General features: G+C 53.7%; 5 protein-coding genes across 5 annotated transcripts; all 5 read left to right on the top strand.

Annotated features, from left to right (window-relative positions):
• Positions 1-75: 75 nt before the first annotated feature.
• On the top strand, positions 76-1,041 carry J4E86_000347 (uncharacterized protein; the record flags this gene model as incomplete). Its single annotated transcript, XM_051440921.1, has 1 exon — positions 76-1,041. One exon carries the CDS (start codon positions 76-78, stop codon positions 1,039-1,041), a length of 966 nt encoding a protein of 321 aa, XP_051307092.1.
• A 734-nt stretch (positions 1,042-1,775) lies between these two features.
• CHO2 (phosphatidylethanolamine N-methyltransferase) lies at positions 1,776-5,171 on the top strand (the record flags this gene model as incomplete). The annotated part of the gene is made up of 8 exons (XM_051440920.1): positions 1,776-1,965; positions 2,069-2,654; positions 2,707-2,778; positions 2,837-3,578; positions 3,643-3,858; positions 3,944-4,911; positions 4,968-5,058; positions 5,115-5,171. 8 exons carry the CDS (start codon positions 1,776-1,778, stop codon positions 5,169-5,171), a joined length of 2,922 nt encoding a protein of 973 aa, XP_051307091.1.
• Positions 5,172-6,082: 911 nt separating this feature from the next.
• Positions 6,083-8,919, top strand: J4E86_000345 (uncharacterized protein; the record flags this gene model as incomplete). The annotated part of the gene is made up of 2 exons (XM_051440919.1): positions 6,083-6,551; positions 6,602-8,919. 2 exons carry the CDS (start codon positions 6,083-6,085, stop codon positions 8,917-8,919), a joined length of 2,787 nt encoding a protein of 928 aa, XP_051307090.1.
• Positions 8,920-13,076: 4,157 nt separating this feature from the next.
• On the top strand, positions 13,077-14,272 carry J4E86_000344 (uncharacterized protein; the record flags this gene model as incomplete). The annotated part of the gene is made up of 3 exons (XM_051440918.1): positions 13,077-13,309; positions 13,361-14,098; positions 14,152-14,272. 3 exons carry the CDS (start codon positions 13,077-13,079, stop codon positions 14,270-14,272), a joined length of 1,092 nt encoding a protein of 363 aa, XP_051307089.1.
• Positions 14,273-16,715: 2,443 nt separating this feature from the next.
• On the top strand, positions 16,716-17,942 carry J4E86_000343 (uncharacterized protein; the record flags this gene model as incomplete). Its single annotated transcript, XM_051440917.1, has 1 exon — positions 16,716-17,942. One exon carries the CDS (start codon positions 16,716-16,718, stop codon positions 17,940-17,942), a length of 1,227 nt encoding a protein of 408 aa, XP_051307088.1.
• Positions 17,943-20,635: the final 2,693 nt, after the last annotated feature.

Below are 20,635 nucleotides of genomic sequence, written 5' to 3'. Positions count from 1 at the left end.
TGTGCTGGACATCAGTTGTGACCCGATTTATTGCTCACTAAGCCCGCAAAAAGCGACTACTGTACCACCCGCAACATGGCCCCCTCTCAGCTGTGGGTCACTCCCATTACCAACAGCTTCTTCCCTACGAACGAGCTTCCAACTTGGAATGCCGATCTTTCGACACTGCAGTCCGAGAAGGAAATCCTGGAGGATGGACTCGCCAACTGTATTACCTACCTGCAGGTTCTACGTAAGAAGCAAGCTCGAACGGAACGCCGGCTGATATCAGATCCCTCACTACCACGGAAGAAGAAGAAGCGGTTCCAGCAGGTCAAACGTGAATTGGAGAAAGAAATAAAGCACCGAGAGCAGGATGAACAGGCTTTTCTCAACAACCTCCAGGCTTGCAAAGCAAACATTTACATCGCCGAGACCGTCTCTCTGCCATCTACAGCCATATCCTCAACGTTACCAGACTTTGGCTCGATCTCGACAGAATGCTCGTACCCAAGAGACTTGGAATCGGCGCCTACCGAAACGAGTTGGAACGGTTGGACGGATGAGTCAGTCCTCTCGCCATTTCAGAGAGAAAGCATCAGCCCCTTTTTCACCTTCGATGTCGCCCCGGACGAGCATCTCGAAGCCAGAAGTACCGACGGAACGATATCGGATGACTACAAACAACCACTCGATGCCCAGCATACCCGAAAGATCAACCTTATACAATCTGAATCGTCCAACACGCGGACCCATCTCCTGCTGAGCCCCGAGGCTCCGATATTCCGCCCTCAGTCCACGTATACGAATCAGAAAGGGACTGTAGCTACACGACTAGCCGGAATCAGCCTTCCTTCGGCAATGGCAGTAACAACGTCAAGTATAGTGGTGTTGGAGCTTCTGGACAAATGCCTTGTCAGTTATGCGGGCATGGGCCAAGCACGACGACAGGGTTCACTTGGGAACATAGAAGATCACTTAGGTAGCCTGCGTTTGGCCAAGCCCAGCTCGGACGCAACTGTCACGGGTGGCAAGCTCAAGTACAGAAGAGGCTCCCTATGATGAGACCACGCTGGCATGTTAGGCAGGTTCCATAACACCCCACGGCACATAATACTATTGGCAGGGTCCCACACTCATTGGTGCGGTCAGCAGTATATATAATTGGATCCACACATTTCCGTCACGTTCGATCGCTTCCGATGGCGCCTTTCTTCTACTCGGCAGCAGGCACGGTTGGCGAATGTGGGTTCATCGGAGCAAAAGCTGTTCAGGGAAGATGCAAGATAGAGCGTTTGGGCGGGAGGAAAGGATGTAGCTACAGGTTGTTGATGTTTACCATGTGAAATACAAGAATTGGTTGCTTGCGCTTGTCATCTGGCCTCGGCCCATCGCTGCCGTATTTGGTGAAGCGGGCTGCCCCACACTGTGCCGTCATCACAGCGCACCCGTGTTTGCGCGACTTGCAGACAACCGAACCACCTCTCCCCTCAGATCCACGTTCAACATCTGCACGCTAGCTAGAGTTCAACACTCTACGCCCGTCCGTCGGCCCAAAGAAGAGAAGCGCGATTTCTTGGTGTCTTAGAAAGACGGAACCTAGAGCCGTGCTGTGTGGCTCCAACGAGTGCCTCCACGCCATCCCGGCAGTTCCTACAGCAGACCACTGCGCAGTGCTTGCATAGCGTCGCGGCAAGCTCGCGCCGCAGCCGTTGCAGCAATATCAACCGACGAACCCCTCACCTGGCGGGTGCTGCAAGAATCGACACCTTTTCCATTGCTTCGTCTCATCCAACATGGCTGATGTTAGCAATGGCTCCAGCGCCGACGATAGCCAGCTACGCGAGCGGCCGTCGGCTAAGCCGCTGCATCTCAACAACGCAGACGATGCTAAGCAAAAGGTCTTGGAGCTGAACGACCAGGAAGACAAGAACCACAAAGATGACAGCAAGAAACGCACCTATGGAAGAACTCCAGACGGTACAGGTATGTCTCCCCTGGTGCTGCACCGACGCAAAAAGCAATTACCATGCATGCATAGCGTGTCTGCTTGTACCACGAACTACTCATACTAACACTACACGTCTAGTCTTCATCGTTCCACAGACTCACGACATGGTCTCGCAGCTGCTCTCGCCCTCGCAACCCAAGAACCTGTCCGATATAGCAGTCCTCGCCGTGCTTGCTGCCCTGATCTTGACCTTCTTCGTACTGCCCAAAAGCGCCCGCATACCCATATTCGCAATCATCTTCCTCTTCTGGCGCGCCGGTTACAATGCCGGTATTGGCTGGTTGCTCGATGGCCAGTCTAAACACAACCGTCTCGTCCTCTGGGCGAAACAGAGCCATGTCTTCGAGAAGCCTGAATCTGGCAAGAACCCACACCCCGCCCTGTACAAGCTCCTCAAGCGGGAACTAGAGACCAAGATCCCCAACGATTATAACTTCGACGAAGCGCCGCTTGAGTACAACACGTGGCTCGTGTTTAGGCGTGTAGTAGACCTTATACTCATGTGTGACTTTGTTTCATACTGCCTGTTCGCCCTCGCCTGCTTCAACCGCCCCCAAGAAAGCTTCTTCTTGTGGATTTTGCGCTGGACGACTGGCATTGTTCTATTCCTTTTCAACCTGTGGGTGAAGCTAGACGCCCACAGAGTTGTCAAGGACTTCGCTTGGTTGGGGACCCCTCCCTGACTCTGAAAGATAGACGTCTAACATGCGAGACAGGTATTGGGGCGATTTCTTCTACCTCATTGATCAAAGCCTGACCTTCGATGGCGTCTTTGAGATGGCACCGCAGTAAGAGGCTCCATGTTACTTTCAGCCTGAAAAAGACACTAACTCGCCGGTTCACCAGTCCCATGTATTCAATAGGCTATGCTGGATACTATGGTATCGCCCTCATGATGGCAAGCTACAAAGTCCTAGCAATCTCGATTATCGCCCATGCAGCCCAATTTGCCTTCCTTTCCATAGTAGAGGAGCCTCACATAAACCGCTTGTACAATCCACCGCCACCCCGCCGCACGCGCCATAATTCTGGAGATCTCCAGCTCGAAGACCGGCCCAAAACTAGCCAGTCTGATGTCGCCTTCTCTGATACCGCCTACGATCCCACCAAGCACCAACCAGCCCAAACGCACCACATTGTAGGGCCCCTGAACACGGATTTTCATCGATCCATTGATCTCACGGTAGTATTGCTTTCGTTCTACATGATGTGCTTGGCGACGCTGACACCCAACACTTGGTTGGTAAGAACATTTCTCTTCATCAACGCCTTCGGGTGGAGGCTCTGGTACGCGCTGGGACTAGGCTACATTCTAGATCGACAGTCGAAGAAGAAGAACTGGACCAAACATTTCATCAAGTACGGCGACACGAAGGAGGAGGCCTGGCGCCAATGGAAATCCCTATACCATATGAGCATGACCATGAGCCACGCCTCGTTTCTCGCCGTAGCATGGAAGATGTACAGTCTTCCTGCTGATGGTCTCAATGGTCTCACGCTTTTCCGACATGTCCTTGGCTCGGGTATGATTGTACTTCAGCTTTGGGTTGCCATGAGCATCTACGAGTCTCTGGGCGAGTTTGGATGGGTAAGTCTTGGAAGTTTGAAGTGCATGTAGGATATACGCTAACACTGCATCTTCATCTCTGCAGTTTTGCGGCGACTTCTTCTTCGACCCGCCTTCAAGGTCACTGACTTACTCCGGTATCTATCGTTTCCTGAACAACCCTGAACGAGTTCTCGGATTGGCTGGCGTCTGGGGCGTAGCTCTCATTACTTGGAACCCCGCGATCTTCTATCTTGCTACGACCGCCCATGTCCTCAACCTCGCGTTCCTCCAGTTTGTCGAGAAGCCCCATGTCATCAAGGTGGGTCAACATTTCCTTTAGTCGTGATTCTTCTCGACGTACAATACGGTGCTTGACCAGAACTTTACTGACAGTGTATGCTTAGTTGTATGGGCGAAACCTACGTGAGATGTCGGGAGTCAGTAAAACCGTACGCCAAGCACTACCAGACCCAGTACGCCAGTGGCAGTCGGCAGCCGACGAGTATCTCAACTCTACTATGGAATTCATCGAGGAATTTCTGGACAATGTAAGGCCCAAAGTGGCTGCCCGTGTCGACGCCTTGGTCAAGGACACAACAAGCCGATTCAAATCTTACCCAACGCGCATTCCCGTCAGCGGCCGTTCGTCGGAGCCCGTAGGTCTGGATGCGAAGCAATACAGGCTCGAGGTTGAGGGTACCCTTTCCCCGCCGATAGTGGAGCAGCAAAAGAGCGGTGGTCGCGAAGGAGAGCTGGCAAGAACACCAGCTGTTCGTGCAAATGGTTTCAAGACACTCATCCTTGAGTACGGTGCACCCATCAGGGTTCGCTGGCAGGCACCTATCAACCACAGCAAGAAAGACTGGATTGGCCTGTACATGGTTGCTGACAACCAGTCTCGGGAAGTTACGCGCATCAGTTCCAACGGGCGATGGGTAGCCACCAACCCTGATGTCTTTGACTCTACGAGAGCTGACGATGGCATTATGGTCTCGGACAAGCTCGTAGCGGCCGATAATACGGATGAGGAGTCATCTGATTGCTACACTGGCGAGGTCGAGTTCCGTGGAGACAAGCTCTGGTGGACTACTGGTGTCTTCGAATTCCGGTATCACCATGGTGGTCGACATCACGTCATGGCGCTCTCACAAGCCTTCGAGATCCGAATCCCCAAGTTTGATGAGACGGACGTTGAAGCGGACGCCAACGGCACGATTCAGCGTGCGGTGGAGGAAGCGCTGCTTCCAGTTATCCAGAACTGCTTTGACCGCGACCCTGAAATCGCGCCATCGACGGCCGAAGAAACGTTTGGCAGTTTGGTTGAGCGAGATGGCAAATTTGCGCGACGTGTTGTCTTCGCAGTCCACCAAATGTAAGTTCTCTCCCTTGGTGCGTTGTTGTCTGGATCATGTGACTAAGGATATCCAGGTTCGGTATCGAGTTCGCTCCTGAGGTGGTACAAGCCGATGGCACGGTCAAGAATCTGGCCTGGAGGATCCTTAATGCCAAGAAAGTCTTGGTGAGCCATTCGCGAGCTACAGCATGGAGATTGGGTCACTAACGACGTTTTGGCAGGCCCCTTACAGTATGTCGTCCGCTACGCACGGTAGGAACACACCAACCATGGGTTGAGGAAAGTTTGTACGGCACACCCGCGATTGGTTCATTGAGATATTAGCAGAAGCTGGGCATTGTCTGGATAGAGGAGGCCTCTAGAAAATGGCTCTTCATCGTGGTAATGAACAAGGGTAGGGTGTCATGCACGTCTTGCGAAGACTAACGTGGCGCACACAGACGGCGACATGCGTCTTGGGGCGGTTGACCCATATACATGGAGGGTGCGTTAGAGTTGTGAATACACGCGATGTACAGTGTAGAGTAGGAGGTGTACATGAGCATAAAAAGAATCGATTGATTTTGAGTACCTAGGTAAACAGTCGTTCCTATATGATAATAGCCAAAGGAGTCCTATGGGGGCCACTCTGCGACTGCATGCAGAGCTTAGTCAAACATGGTTGTGTGTAGCACCGTACTCGTTGCCCGGTTTGGGCTTGCTGTTCCGACAAACGCATGGAGAGCGCATGGCTCGAGAACTAATGCCCAATGCATTTGTGGACAAGGTGTCAAGGCTGTGCGATGACGGCAAGATTGCGAGCTGGATGCGGAGGCCATCTTATCAGATGGTGATGGCGATGGCGTCGTGATGGGCGTGATTCGCGCCGGCTGGTTTAACCTCGGTCTGGCCCGTGAGAGCATCTTCTGGAAGCTGTCACGCCTCCTGCGCCGACCATGTCGCCGTCGCATTGACGCTTTTATCTACAGGACAATCCAGCTTGCGAGTGCGACATCCTGGTGTACTTGATTACGTGAAACACGTTGGTGCGCCGTCTCTTTGTTCTGCACCGTCCATTTGGCAGCCTCTCTTCCTTCGGGAGTCCGCACCAGCGACAGTGCCCAGCGGGTCCGCACGTCACCACGCGACCTTGCGCCTTCCTCGCTCACACGCTCGCCCCATCCAGCCAGCAACTCGCCGTTAGCACCTCATGATGGGCAAAGGCTCCTCCAAGACCAGCACCAAGGTGCTCCCGCTCATCCCGCTCGCGCCGCCGCTCGCCGTCCTCCCGGGCACAACCCTCAAGATCCCCATCACCAACCGCTCCGATGTCGCCGCCATCCTCGCCAAGATATACAGCATTAGCCCTACCGCGAAGCCCGACGCGGCTATCACGGTCGCCTGCGTGCCGCTTAAGTCCAACACGCTGGGCCCGGACGGGCAGCTGCTGATCGACGATGGCCATCAGGGGGACAAGACGGCCTTCGAGAGCGATCCCATGCAGGCGACTAAGAAAGACATCTATGGCTATGCTTGCATCGCCAAGGTCAGCGGTGTCCAAGGACGGCGGCAGGGCGATCTGAGTCTGGTGGTTGAGGGCCTCGAGAGGGTGCAGGTCGTCGATGTCGTCCAGGAGAGGCCGTACTTCGAGGGAGAGCTTATGGCCGTCGACGAGTACAGTACGTATACACCGTCTGAATTGGGCCTGCACGCATACTGACTAGCACAGTCGACATCGCGAGTGCAGACCTCCTGAACCAGTTCAACCTCCTCAAGCAGCTGTCGCGCGAGCTGCTCGCCCTCGTCCGCCTCTCCGCCATTCTACCGCGCACTCCACAAGTCACGCTCTCGCCAATTGTCGCTCGGAGACTCGAGATGTACATCACAAGGAAAGACTTGTCAGAGGCTGGCGCGCTGGCCGACTTCATGGCCAACGTGGTGGAGAGTACACACGAGGAGACGCTGCGCGTTCTGGCAGCCGTAGACGTCAAAGAGAGAGTGGATAGGGTCATCGAGATTCTCCAGCGCCAGATCGGCAGCATCCAAGGCAACACACGCATGACTGTCACAACAACACAGACGCAGGGCGGCAGCTTGGACATGGAGACACTGCGACGACTGCAGCAGGAAGCCCTGACAAGGAGAGGCAAGATGGGTGGCGGTCTCCCAGCCGGATTTCCTGGCGGCTTCCCAGGCGGTGGGCAGCAACAGGCCGGTGAAGAAGAGCCCAACGAGATTGACGAGCTGAAGAAAAGGCTCCAAGATGCCAAGTTGTCAACAGATGCCGACAAGGTGGCTCAGCGCGAGCTGTCGAGGCTGCAGAAGATGAACCCCGCCCAAGCAGAATACCAGGTCTGCAGGAACTACCTCGAGAACCTAGCCGAAATCCCCTGGACCAAAACGACAGTCGATCAACTCGATGCCACTACACTGGTAAGGGCAAAGAAGCAGCTCGACGACGATCACTATGGTCTTGAGAAGATCAAGAAGAGACTACTCGAGTATCTGGCAGTGCTCAAGCTCAAGGAGCAGGCAAACAGGACCATCGACGATCAGATCCGCGCTCTCGCCGATACACCAGAGGGAGATGAGGAGGCCAAGGAACAAGACCCCGAAGACAAGGTTGCAAAGGAACCATCAGAGGCTGAGCTGCGGCTGTTGGAGAAGAAGCGCATGGTCGACAAGTCGCCAATCCTGCTGCTCGTCGGGCCGCCAGGAACGGGAAAGACTTCGTTGGCCAAGTCAGTTGCTACCGCACTTGGTCGCAAGTTCCATCGCATCTCACTTGGTGGTGTGCGCGATGAGGCAGAGATCCGCGGCCACCGTAGGACCTATGTCGCTGCTATGCCTGGTCTCATCGTCAACGGACTGAAGAAGGTCGGCGTTGCAAACCCAGTCTTCCTGCTCGACGAAATCGACAAGCTAGGCATGTCGAACCACAATGGCGACCCCGGTGCAGCCATGCTCGAGGTGCTCGATCCAGAGCAGAACCATACCTTCACCGACCACTACGTTAACATTCCTATTGACCTTTCCAAGGTGCTCTTCATCGCCACCGCAAACTCGCTCGATACCATTCCTCCACCGCTCCTCGATCGTATGGAGACCATCCAGCTCTCCGGTTACACTACACTCGAGAAGAGGCACATCGCATCAAGACATTTGATTCCGAAGCAGATCACCAGCAATGGTCTCCACCACGAGAACCTCAACATCCCGACCGACGTGCTCGACAAAATCATCACATCCTACACACGCGAGTCCGGTGTGCGAAATCTCGAACGCGAGATCGGCTCCGTCTGTCGTTCCAAAGCCGTCGAATACGCCACGGCGAAAGACACAAATACTCTCGCAGCATACTCCCCTGTTGTCACATTAGAAGACCTCGATACCACGCTCGGCATCGAAAAGTTCGCCGAAGAGCTCACTGAGCAATCTTCCCGCCCAGGTGTCATTACAGGGCTAGTCGCATATAGCACCGGCGGCCAAGGCTCTATCCTGTTCATCGAGATTGCAGATATGCCCGGCTCAGGCCGCGTCCAGCTCACCGGCAAGCTGGGCGACGTACTCAAGGAGAGTGTAGAGGTAGCTTTGACTTGGGTCAAGGCGCATGCATTTGATCTCGGTCTGAGTGCAAGCCACGACGAAGACATCATGAAGAGTCGTAGCATCCACGTTCACTGCCCCTCTGGTGCTATTCCCAAAGACGGTCCCAGTGCCGGTCTTGCGCACACCATCGGCCTCATCTCCCTCTTCTCTAACCAGCCTGTTCCACCTACACTGGCCATGACTGGTGAAATCTCCCTCCGTGGAAGGGTACTGCCTGTCGGTGGTATCAAAGAGAAGCTGATTGGGGCGCTCAGGGCGGGCGTCGAAAGAGTACTCCTACCCGAGGGTAACAGGAAGGATGCTAGGGATCTACCGTTGGAAGTTACCCAGGGTCTCAAGATTGAGTTTGTAGGCCACATCTGGGAGGCTTTGGGTAAGGTTTGGCCCGAGAGATGGGAGGGCGAAGACGGAAGGCGGGGCTGGGAGAGCAGATTGTAGACTGTAGATTGTCTGAGTGATGGGTCTTGGTGGGGTCGGAAAGGAGTTGGATTGGGGTCTTGCATTTAGCGTTGCATTCGTTACTATCGGTCTGTGTATACTGTATTAGCTGCCTATACTCACATCTCTCACATTACTCATTACTGCTGTTCCTTGGCCGTTGTGTGTCAAATTAATCTCACCCGACCTCCGTTTGTTTGAGATACTTCTCCCTAGCCTTGCTGTCCTGCTCATCAGATTGAAAACTCGTCGAGGATACTAGTTCACGCACGATCTGTGACGATTGCGACCTTCTCAATTCAAAACATAACGCTATGTGATCAGCTGAAAGGAAGAAAGCTTCCTGCTGCCCGGGCATACAGTCATCTTTTCGATACCACATCGTTTTGTTCCGAAATATGTCCGCCACCCTGGCATGGGCGCGTGTCTAGGGTAAGAACCATTCAACATGATGACTAAATACCAGAATCTTCCGCTAGCGATCTGGAACTCTGCCGGGAACAGTATTATGAAGGCAACGGACGACTTCCTTCACCCAAAGAACCTCACATGCTGACCGTGGTGCTTTCTAGTTCTCATAACACACTTCCAGACTTCAGTAGCATCTTCTCGTGCGCTCAGCGCGATGAATGAACGCAAAAGTTACAGTATACTCACAGCACTGGTTTGCGTTGCGCGGATCAAAGACCTTTGGATCTTTTTATGTTTACCATTATCCACTAATTATAGGACCCATACCAATGCCTTCCATAGAAGCGAAGTGGTTTCAAGGCGGAACAGAGTACCAAAACATGTGGAATCTTAAAAGCGAAGACGGAGAAGCTATGGCTCCCACGATGTCAGCGTCATGATCTGTAGCTAGACGATACATAGCTCGTGATGAGGGGCATGCTCAAGTCGATCGCGGCAAGATTCCCGACTTCGCTCAAGACTTACCCATCACACACCTTCTGCCATGTGGCATTCAGCCTTCATTTTCATCGGCGCCGAAAACACTCGAACGATGTCTATGACAGTTCCGGAACCGCCTCGGTGTAAGCTGTGAAGCCTTTGAGTGTTAGATTGCTATGCTATGGGACCCTTCGTACTGTGACCACAAAGATCGAATGCTGAAAAGTGGTCTAACGAATCTTATGTGCGAAAGATCTTTCATGACAATACGTACCTGTACCCCGTATGTGTCACTATCGTCGATGATGTTAGTCATTTTGTATTCCTGATAATCTCATTGTTGTCTTCTCTTGATTGCTCTATTGGTTGCTCATGTTGTCAGAATACGAATGAAATAGCGCGATGACTCCCTGGAACCTAATGTGAGACTCGTAATCATGGAAACCGATATCATTGCTTCGGAAAGCGACGAGATGCAAGCATATCGAATATTGACCGAAGTCGTAGCGTCCAACCGGTGATGCTTCCACAATGTCACATCTCCGAGTACTTTGCGAGCCATTCAATCCTCCACGCCTTGCACAGCGGAGATGGGCGGTTCCGAGCACGCGTCACCCTTCCGGAAGCCTCGGTGACAGACCCTGCCCGTTCGAGCGATACGTGGATGATCTTCCTATAGCAGCTTCCGAAAGCGAGCTCAACACCCAACCGTTGCAACCCAAAATACCGGGAAAGGGTGGGACGGAATGGTGCGGAGGCGGAAGAGGACTGAGCGCTGCGCGGCGCACGGGGACCTACCCCCTAACTTACTCTTACGGTGATGTTCTGGCCCAGACGACTGAGTCAAGCTTTGCCGTAGGGCCATCTCCACCACGGTACTTGTTGGCGTTTCAGAGACCCTGCAACAAATCTTGCACAGCGAGGCGACGTTGGTAGACGAATGTTGTAGCCTCACGACGGAGCATAACAACAATTATACCCGGGTTTGATGTTTAGTATTCATTTGTTCGCAAGGTTGTCTGCTCCTTCCAAAGTCGATCGCGCTTGGCTTTGAGGGGAAGTTGCTTATCGTGAGACGTGGTGATGGGTCTGTTCCAGCATTTTTTTCCATGTGACAGGATCTCGTGAAGACTGAGTCGAACCAGAGGAACCGTTCATGATGTTGAGGGGCCCTAGTATTAGAGGCTTGCGGCGTATTGTAATGTGTAGCTGATAGACCTGTGCTGTGCTCCGTCTCACGATATCGGAATTGCTAGGCATTTCTGTTGTTGGGACTTCTGTATTATGGTGCATCAACAACATGCCATTTTACTCAAACCTAATGAATTCGAGCCTCCGCCAGAAAAAGGCCATGTCAATCTCACGAAGCGCCTACATGGGATGCAATTTCGGCAATGTGCACCGAGATGCAGAGCGGCTTCGACGTCGCATTGGAATGTCGCAGTCGTCTAGAGTTAGTACGCGTCGCGCGCGGCCCGAGGCATGTTAATGCTGGAATACTGCGATCGATAAGGGCAGCAACGGCGGCCAGCAGCGGTGATGCCGGCTCGGCCGGCGGCGGAAGTTGCCGTTGATTGCTCGCGCGCGCGGTACACGCCCGCACGTGCTGCAGTACAAGGTACCAGCAAGGGAATGATGGGCTGTTGATAGAAGACCCAGAAACCACCGGGGAGGGAAAGTTAGAGTTCGGCTCGACTGCTAATGAAAGCTTGCTGCTGCCGACACTTCAAGCGGCAAGCGAAGAGGGGCGTGATCCCCACATCACCCAGGTCATCGGGCCAGCCATAGTTACATAAGCTTCTCCACCGATGGCATGGGCTGGTTGAAACAGCACGGATCGGCGCTGCACTTGGGAAGTCGTCGTTGCCAGACTCGATATGGCACCATGGCTTCCCAACTGTCCGCCGTAAGCCCCGATCCAGCCCATGGGTAGAGCTGCATACATGCCCAAAAGCCCACCAGCGGCGAGAATTTCGGCGGTACAGCACCTCTTGCAGCGTCGATGACATCGTCGCTTGGCCTCTTCATCTCAAGGACGAAACGGCCGACGTGCCCAGGTGTGTGCCAGGCTGCCAGCGCAGCAAGCGGATTGTCTGCAAGTGCATTACCGACTGCAGCGTACTAAGCCGGCCGCTGAAGGTGCTGCACTGTGCCTCTTGGCAGGTGCGATGCAACCGATGGAGCGATGTGATTGCGCATGGATTTGCTGAATCCAGCGCTGCAGATAAATGCAATATACGTCGCGGAATCCAGGCGCTCATTTGCTGGGTAAAGCGTGTTGGGTCAGGCTGTCTAGACAGTACAGTGCGACGCCGCACCGTGTGGGGTGTGCCTAGCCATCGATTGGATGTTCCCCGGTGGGAGGTGAAAGGGAAAGGGTCTGCTGAGGCAGAGTTCCAACGTGCTACAGTGTCGACCTGATGTGTGGGTTCAGAGGCTCTTGAGCCCTGCCAAACTGTGGTGGGTGGAGGCCCCCAGGATGCGGGCACAATGTTCCGCGGAGCGGCGCAGGCCCTGGTTCCGTCATGGTGGCCGCTGGCAAGCCGACTGATCGATGCCTGGAATGGATGCAGCGCCGCCGCGATCCCGCAGCAGACATCGAGCCGTGGGCACCAAACAGCGACGCAGGCTCGGTTGCAGCCAGAATGCATGCAGCCGTCGTGTGCGACTGTTCCCCGTGCACAACCTGAGCCCTGGACTGCTCGTTGCTATTCGTCTTCCCCGGCGGTTTTCCCAGCGATAAAACGTCCCTCGCCGTAGTCAGCCGCAGAAGTCGCATCCAGTCCAGCAGGCAGTGCCCTGATGTTGTCCGCTTTTGTAACCAACGGCTCGCGCTTTTTCTCAGCCACGCTTGTGTAGTTCGGGGTCGATTCCAGCGCACTGGGAAGCCGGGTCATGGTCTGATGCGCGCCGCTCTGCACATACATACATAACTTGTGGACCGCCACCTTTCGTCACATCGCCATCGCCAGGTCTCGCCGGCCAGCTTTGACAAACGGTTAAAACTGCCAGTACGCCATTTACACTTCTCAGGGTTGTCCTTGGCCGTCGAGTAGATTGCCGCCTACCAAACCTTCGGTGTCCCGACACGTTCCAGTGGCCAGACTCCAGGGATTTTTAGTTGAGCTGCATGCAGGGCTGACTTTCAACGGCGCAACCTCGTCACCGGATCGCATGTGTTCGGGTCCAGGCCAACTCTATTCATAAGTTAGCAGCGCCCCTTTGTTGCATCACCATTTCGCATACACATCTTTGCGACGCCAACCATGACGACACCAGCAGATACTGGAGCGGTGGACAAGGGCAAGAATGTGGAACGCGGCACCCTGGGCAAATATGTGAAGCGGATGAGCACTGTGTTCAAGAGGGAGAAATCAAACAAAAGTGTACCGACCCTGGCGCCCGAGGCATCGTCAACTCCTCAAGTCGCGCAGCAACAGCCTGTCGAGAAGGAAGTTGCGCAGCCGGACCAAACCATCCCGGAAGTCGCACCTGCCACGTGAGTTCTACAACGCCGTGTCGTTGAAAACATGCGTACTAATTTAACAAGACCTATCACTCCCGCCGTGTCAGTGCCATCAACTCCAACTACCAAGGAGATGGACCGCAACGCCATGCAGCAGGAGAGAGCCCGCGCCCTCTTCGCCAAGTATGGCCTCACCCTTGAGTCACACGAGTGGATCGCTGCACCAGCTCCAAAACCCACCGTCCAGCGTGTCGAGAAATCGATCCGTATGCGTGTCCACCGCAGCTGCCACCGCTGCGGAACCCTTTACGGCTCCGACAAGGTGTGCCTGCAATGCGAGCACAAACGGTGCAAGAAGTGCCCTCGTTTCCCCAAGAAGAAGACGCCGGAAGAGAAGCAAGCCGAGAAAGAGGGTATGGAGCAACCCAAGCGAAAGAGAATGCTCACCATCCGGACTCGTGGCGGCGACGAGTTGGTATATCAACCTGCGAGACAACGCATTAGACGCAACTGTCATGTGTGTGAGAATTTGTTCGTTCCCGCAACGGCGAATGTCTGCAATTCCTGCCAGCATGTCCGGTGTACGAAATGCCCGCGCGAGCCAGCCAAGCTCAGCAAATGGCCTGATGGCTACCCGGGCGATGCTGAGCCTGACAGCGAGACGGAGGTGGAGAAACAGCTGGAGAAATTCAGACGGACCTGGCGAAAGCCGAGGACTAGGGTGCGCTGGCAGTGTGAGAAGTGCAATGGCCTGTTTCACAATAACTCGCCGCAGTGTCCTGGTTGTGGGCATGAGAGATGCGATAAGTGTACAAGATCACCGTGAGTATACATCTTGCAGGAACTCACAAGCATCTATCGCTAACATATCACAGTGTCAGGAAACCTGAAAAAGGGGAGCATTTCGATTCCCAGGTCGTGGCAGCCGTGGAGGCTAAGCTGCGAGCGATGGATGTTGACGACAATTCGGCTCCATCTGCAGCGGAGGCTACCTAAGAGGCCAACGCTCGAACAGGATAATATACGCCGGTTCCCGATTCTTTCCAGATCTTCTTACCCTATCTTTGCACCAGTGTTATGCTCTACTTGACAGTGATACCAGTGGAAATCAGCCGCTTGTATTTGCACGCGTGGACTCACGACCATAACCCATCCACTGCCGCGCTCGTTATCATCACTGCGCGGCTGGGGGTCCTGTTTCACAATAAGTCAGCATTAACATGTCGTACAGCCCCCACCTTCATGCTTCGCCCCTCTACTGCCCACTGGTTTGGTATTGATTCCACTACAATACCGGCCTCAGACAGCCACACGTGCTCTAGATTCTCTCGAGACTTCTTCCATCGCTCAGCGTGTACGAATATGATGTGTAGGCCAAACGACGTAGTGTCGTAACTGCCTCCGTTCATACCTAGGTAGCTTGTACATGTACATTCCCGAGGAAACTTCTGCAATGCAGTGTAACCTCTGCATGTATATCTGTACCAGCCAACTGACTATCTGCTGGGGTTGGCATGAAGTGGCGTTTCCCAGCGCGTAATTTCGGGCTCTTGTTCTACAATTTCCCGTCACACTAGGTGGATGTTGTGTTTGTACAGCGGGTACAGCGTGTGTCAGGCACATTGTTCGGGACATCTGAGGCTGGTATTCCGGTTGGAAAGGTTTGTTGGTACGTCAGGGACGGGTCACATCTAGAAAACAGGTTAAGGCTCAACCAGCCGTGGCTCTTGGTAAGTACCTAGACAGTGACCGGTGTGATGCGAGTAATGGTATATTCTTAGCGCTCTTGTGCCACTGCAGGACTTCACTCTACAAGTCCTCATGCTCATCTCAGCGCTTACCCATCACTTTGAACATCCCGACTCCGCCTAACGAAGCCTGCTTACTTGATGTCGCACAGCGAGCGACCAAGCGGGGAAGCCCTGGAGTGGCACAGACGTCCTCGTCCGCGTGCTGGAACATCACGACCCCTCGAATTGTCCTCCAGGTCCTTCACACAACGCTAGTCTCAAAACAGGAAATCGTAGTCAGTTGATGTCAAACGGCTCATATAGTATGTGAATACATCTGCTAGTCATGTTGATGGCTTTACAAGGAACGACATCAAGGGAGGTATCCTCTGTCGCTATTGTCGTTCCCGCGGCATAGTTCCGCACACCACAAGCTTGGTATGTAGCAATCTAGTCCCCATCAAGCAATCCCATGGTGACGAGTGCGCCAATGGCCATGGTTTGTACCCTGCGTGCATCAGTGGACCCCACTTCCAACAGGCAGTTCTCTTGCCTAGTTCGAATCATCTTGATAAGCGTAGGAAAGCAGAGTTTCCAGATTAATGTGGCGTTCTGAGATCCTAATCCAGGTGATCGGTTATCTGAATCCTTGACAACCGGCCACCAGTTGGGAAGATCGCTTAGGTGGGCTGGGTGAACGATTACTATTCAGGCAGGAAGTTATGGGGTCTATATTAGGAGACGCATGGTTAACTATGCAGTGATATTTGGGCAATGTAAGCTAGTATTGTATCTTCGCGGAATGCACGGCTGTTAGAACAGCGCATCCTAGAAGATTCTGGCACAAGCTATACCGCGTGTCACCATGTAAGCAGCTGTTTCGCTACATCATGGAGCGAGATTGTGTAACGTTGAAGAGGGGGATGTTCCAACATATTCGAGGCACAGCTCAGCACAAGACTTCAGGTATTCCGGGATTGTTCCGGTGGCATGGCGTTTGCTTGACGTGCTCCATGTTTATTGAACCCTCTCTCTGTCGATTACTCACCATCCTCACCTGAGCAGTCTCTGGATGAACACGCTCGTAGGTAGGTATGGGTATCCCAACTGCATCGTAACACATGTCCGCTGCGATGAGGGTCGTACAACGGCTGAGCCGTAGCAGTACGCGATAGGTGCTGGCATAGCCTGCAGGACTGATGCTGATGTCTGGTGCGTCCTTGGAGCGAATGTCTTCATTCAAAGAAGTATTCGCTTTGTAGATATGATGTCGGGTTAGTACGTGCTGCGGGAATAAGAAGCGCCAGAGCCTGGAGACGATAGGAGGATAGCCTATTATGACGTGACGTGCAAAAGCTTCCGAAACGCTTTCATTCTACGCGCCGTTTCAGGCGCGTGGCTGTGCACCAAAGACTCACCAGACGAAGTCACTTGTCATTCTTGGCGCCAAGGCCTTGCTGAGGCTGATACCAGCGCGGTGCGACCGCTGCCCAATCACACGGTTCCGGACGCCGAGAGCGCAATTACGGGGTAAGCCGCTCGTGAATGATCGCCAGCGCGTGTTTGCACGAACCTACACGGGGGTTTGCCCTGCTCTCTCTTGAACAATCTCACTCTCCACACTCTCCCCACACTCTCTGACACCTTTCTTCTTGCAATCTTTTTCAACTTTTCAACTACAGTCGCTCCCTTAATTCACTTTACCAAAAATGCGTTTCGTATCAGCGCTTGCCGTCGCGGCGGCCACCGTCAGCGGCGCCCTTGCGCAAGACTTCGTCCTGGGCTTCAACTCGGGAGCCTCGGACGACACAGGCAAGGCCAAGACACAGGCGGACTTTGAGAAGGAGTTCACCACAGCGCAGAACCTCGAGGGCGCGCCGGGCGACTTCACTGCCATCCGCCTGTACTCCAACATCCAGTGGCAGACGACCGACACTCCCATCGCCGCCTTCCCTGCTGCCATCAAGACAAACTCCAAGCTCCTCCTTGGTATCTGGGCCTCGGGAACAGACGACATCGACAACGAGTTAAAGGCGTTGAACTCTGCCGTCGAAGAGTACGGCACCAAGCTGACGGATCTCGTAATTGGACTGTCGGTCGGTTCCGAGGATCTCTACCGCGTGTCTGAGCCCGGCATCCGGAACAAGGCCGGTGTCGGTAACAGCGCTGAGAAGATTGTCGAGTTCATCAAGGCCGCGCGCGAGCGTCTTGCCGACACTCCTCTTAAGGATGTCAAGATCACCCACGTCGACACGTGGACTGCTTGGGTCAACGAGTCCAACGCCGCTGTCATCGACGAGATCGACTTCTTGGCCGTCAACGCTTTCCCCTTCTACGAGTCCGAGCTGGACAACAAGATTGACAACGCTGGCAAGCTCTTGAGCAGCGCCATCAGCGCAACCGAAGGTGTTGCTGGAGGCAAGGACGTGTGGGTTACCGAGACCGGTTGGGCATACAGCGGTCCAGACTTTGGTGCTGCCAAGTCGACTGTGGACAACGCCGAGACATACTGGAAGGATGTCGGTTGCGCGCTCTTCGGCAAGAAGAACGTCTTCTGGTACACACTCCGCGACGCCAACCCCGCGAACAAGGTCAAGTTCGCCGTCTCTGACAACCTCTCCACCACCCCGCGCTTCGACATCAGCTGCCCTAAGGAGCAGAAGGAGTTGCCATCGGCGGAGCCCGTTAACAACGGCACTTCATCTGGTGGCTCTTCAAGCGGCAACACTACCACTGGCGGTAACAACAACGACGGCGGTAACGACAGCGACAACGGTAACAATGGCGGAAGTGACGGTGGAAGTGAGAGTGCTCAGCAATCTGGCACCGCCGCCCCTAGCGGTACTGGAGCTGGAGCTGCTACTTCAGTCTCTGTCGTGAACTCGATGGCCATGGGCTTGTCGGTCGTTTTCGCTATTGCTGCCTGGGCCTTGTAAGCGTAGATCAAGTTTCTACAACTAGCTCAAATGCTATATTTCTTTGCGTCAGTGTAAGATAGATGGATGCGTTCATATAGAGTGGCGAGTGGATCACACTCGTACCTAGTTCGAGCGACTGGTTTCGCAACACTAAGGTCTTGTAATATGCCTAGAGAATGAGATGGCTTTGTGTTGACAGTATTTCGAGCGCCGACTAGGCGAATCATGAAAGTGAAGTGTACATTGATTGAGGAGGAAGAAAAGAAAGGTCCACGGGTGCCATCCACGCACTAGCTCATCGAGACGCGTCATGCCCCACATGCACACTCAGCCGTAGCATCGCTCCTGACTCCGCATCCTCCACCAGCCTCTTGTTCTGTTGGAATTCACAAACTAATACTCATCAATGGCTGTTCGAAGAAACCAGGAGGACCATGTCACCAACATGGCTCGCAACCCATTTAACCCCAGCGAATGATTCATCCCCTCATACCTTGCGTCCGATCCAACGTCTTCGCACTATTCTTTAGAGAACGCCGGCCAAAAACATTCGACCTACTGCACCCATCAGACTCATCGGAATAGAAAAGCTGAGGGCTGCGGGTCTCGTACCGTTGCATTGAGCCCACGGTCGGGGCCATGTAGTGTGGAAGACTCCGCTGCGATTGAGCGGATGGTGGAGTTGTGGGTGGTGTCGTCACGGCATGTATCTCACCTTGTCCTCCAGGAACAAAAGCTGTAGAGGTGGGTGTTATGGGAGCCACAGAAGCTGGCGTCCAGACGGTAGAGTGGGCGATCGGACTGGAGTTGTGTTTAGGTGCCGTCACGGGTGTGGCTGGTGTAGGGCTGTGTGCCTGCATCGCCATGCTAGAGTGTCGAGACTGTGACTTTGGCCCTTTAGATTTCCGGAAGGGACTCAAGGAAGAGAACATTGATGCTGCCCGATATCTAGGAGTAGATGTTGGTGTGTTTATTGTCGCCTTGGCTGCTCCAAATAGCCCTTGAGACCTCGGAGCCAGAGGCTTTCTTGTAGGCGTTGTCGGCGTGAGCTTACGCTTTGTTCGCGGTTTTGCGGATAGTTCCTCGTTTTCGTCTTTGAGGGAGTATGCGGCGTATGCTAACAATTCAGTCCCAGGCTTCTCCTTCGTGTCCATCAACGACCTTTTTTTCTCTTTCGACCTGGTCGTTTTGGCTAATGCTGAGGCATGCTTCGCCCTCTCTTTTTGTTCCCTCTCATCGAGCTCACGGAGCTCCTGGAAATGAATCGCCTGCAGGATCAACATGCGAGCTTCAGCGTTAATGCCGTGTTCGAAGACCTCATGCACGTACGGCACAAAATCTTCCCACGTCTGTATCTGTCCTGGTAACGGGAAGATCATGTTCGCCGTCTGATAGACTCTCCGAAGGTCTCTTGGTATCCGTTTTGCGCCCATGATGGTGGGCAATACACGCAAATGCTTTGCAATTAGCTCTTTGGCTTCATAGATAAACTTGCGCATACTGCCATGCAGGGATGCATGGGCACGATTGCTAAGGTTCAGATCGAGTACGCAACTCTCAGGCACTTCGAGCAAGTACCGATCGATGTCAGCATATCGAACCGGAGTTGGGCTCTGCTCAGGCGGCCTGGAGCTGCCAAAAGCTGCTCTAAACAGCGCCTTCGACGGGCTTGCAGCGTGCTTTCCGAAACAAGGCTCATTAGGAACCGATGGCGTGTCGAAGAGTGCTAGATCCATCTTGTATTCCTGATCGTAGGAATAGTCAAGGATACACACATATTCGTGCCCAGGTTCCAAGCAGCCGAACAACCACTCCCACGGCCCGGACACCTGCTGGTTCATACTGTGTATGATTCTCTTCATTGCCTCTTCAGATGTAGCGTGATCTACAAAGAACCTTGTATTCGCAATTAACTTCCCCTGCGATACTTTGGCATTACGGATGTAGCTGAGTGGTGCGGCGCTGACTATAGGCTCACATGCGGCACTGAGCAGCGGCGTGTGTCGAATGCGAAATTTCTCCCAATCCGGCTTCGACGGCAGTACTTCTATACCGCGACCAAAAACGCGAAGCATAGCGCAAAGACTATACGGGTTCACGGTTGCTATTCCGACAAGATCCCTTTGTGTAGATCTGCCGATATCATAGTGCATGGCCAGGGCTTGCAGCATCTACTACATGTTAGTTGTAAATCCTTAATCAGGATACGTGATAGACGCTCACTCGTGTAGCTCGTCTCTGGTTGCGATAGCGTTTCACCACGAGCAGTTGCGTTATCCACCACACTCGATCGTCACCATGCATCCACTGGCTCACGAAGCAGTGCCCAACGTGCCGATCGTCTTTAGTAACAACCGTCACTAGGATATTGTTCGCGCCCTCAGGTAGACACTGAGCTCTTAGTCTTACGCAACTTATATGTATTGGTTTGCCTGTATCAGAGTCAGCGATACGTCCTTAGCTGCCGTCCTACACACTCCAACAACGTAGGAGGACTTACCGTACTCGGCCATCATCCCCATTTCAAGATGCGCTCTCCAACTCCACACACCGTAATCAGAAGAGAAGTTACCAGCGCATATGTCCAGTTCTTCGTCCGTCACTGCATCTCCGGGAATAATGCGATACACGATGTCTTCGTCGACATCTGGTTCTTCATAGAGGTGGTTAGACTCGCCACGTATACAGTAGTCGACAACACCGGTGCTGGC

The sequence above is a fragment of the Alternaria arbusti genome, assembly GCF_024043155.1.
Source record: "Alternaria arbusti strain BMP 1465 chromosome Unknown scaffold_1, whole genome shotgun sequence".
NCBI lineage: Eukaryota > Fungi > Ascomycota > Dothideomycetes > Pleosporales > Pleosporaceae > Alternaria > Alternaria arbusti.
Note: the sequence above shows the minus strand (reverse complement) of the source record. Positions and strands in the feature narration are given on the sequence as shown.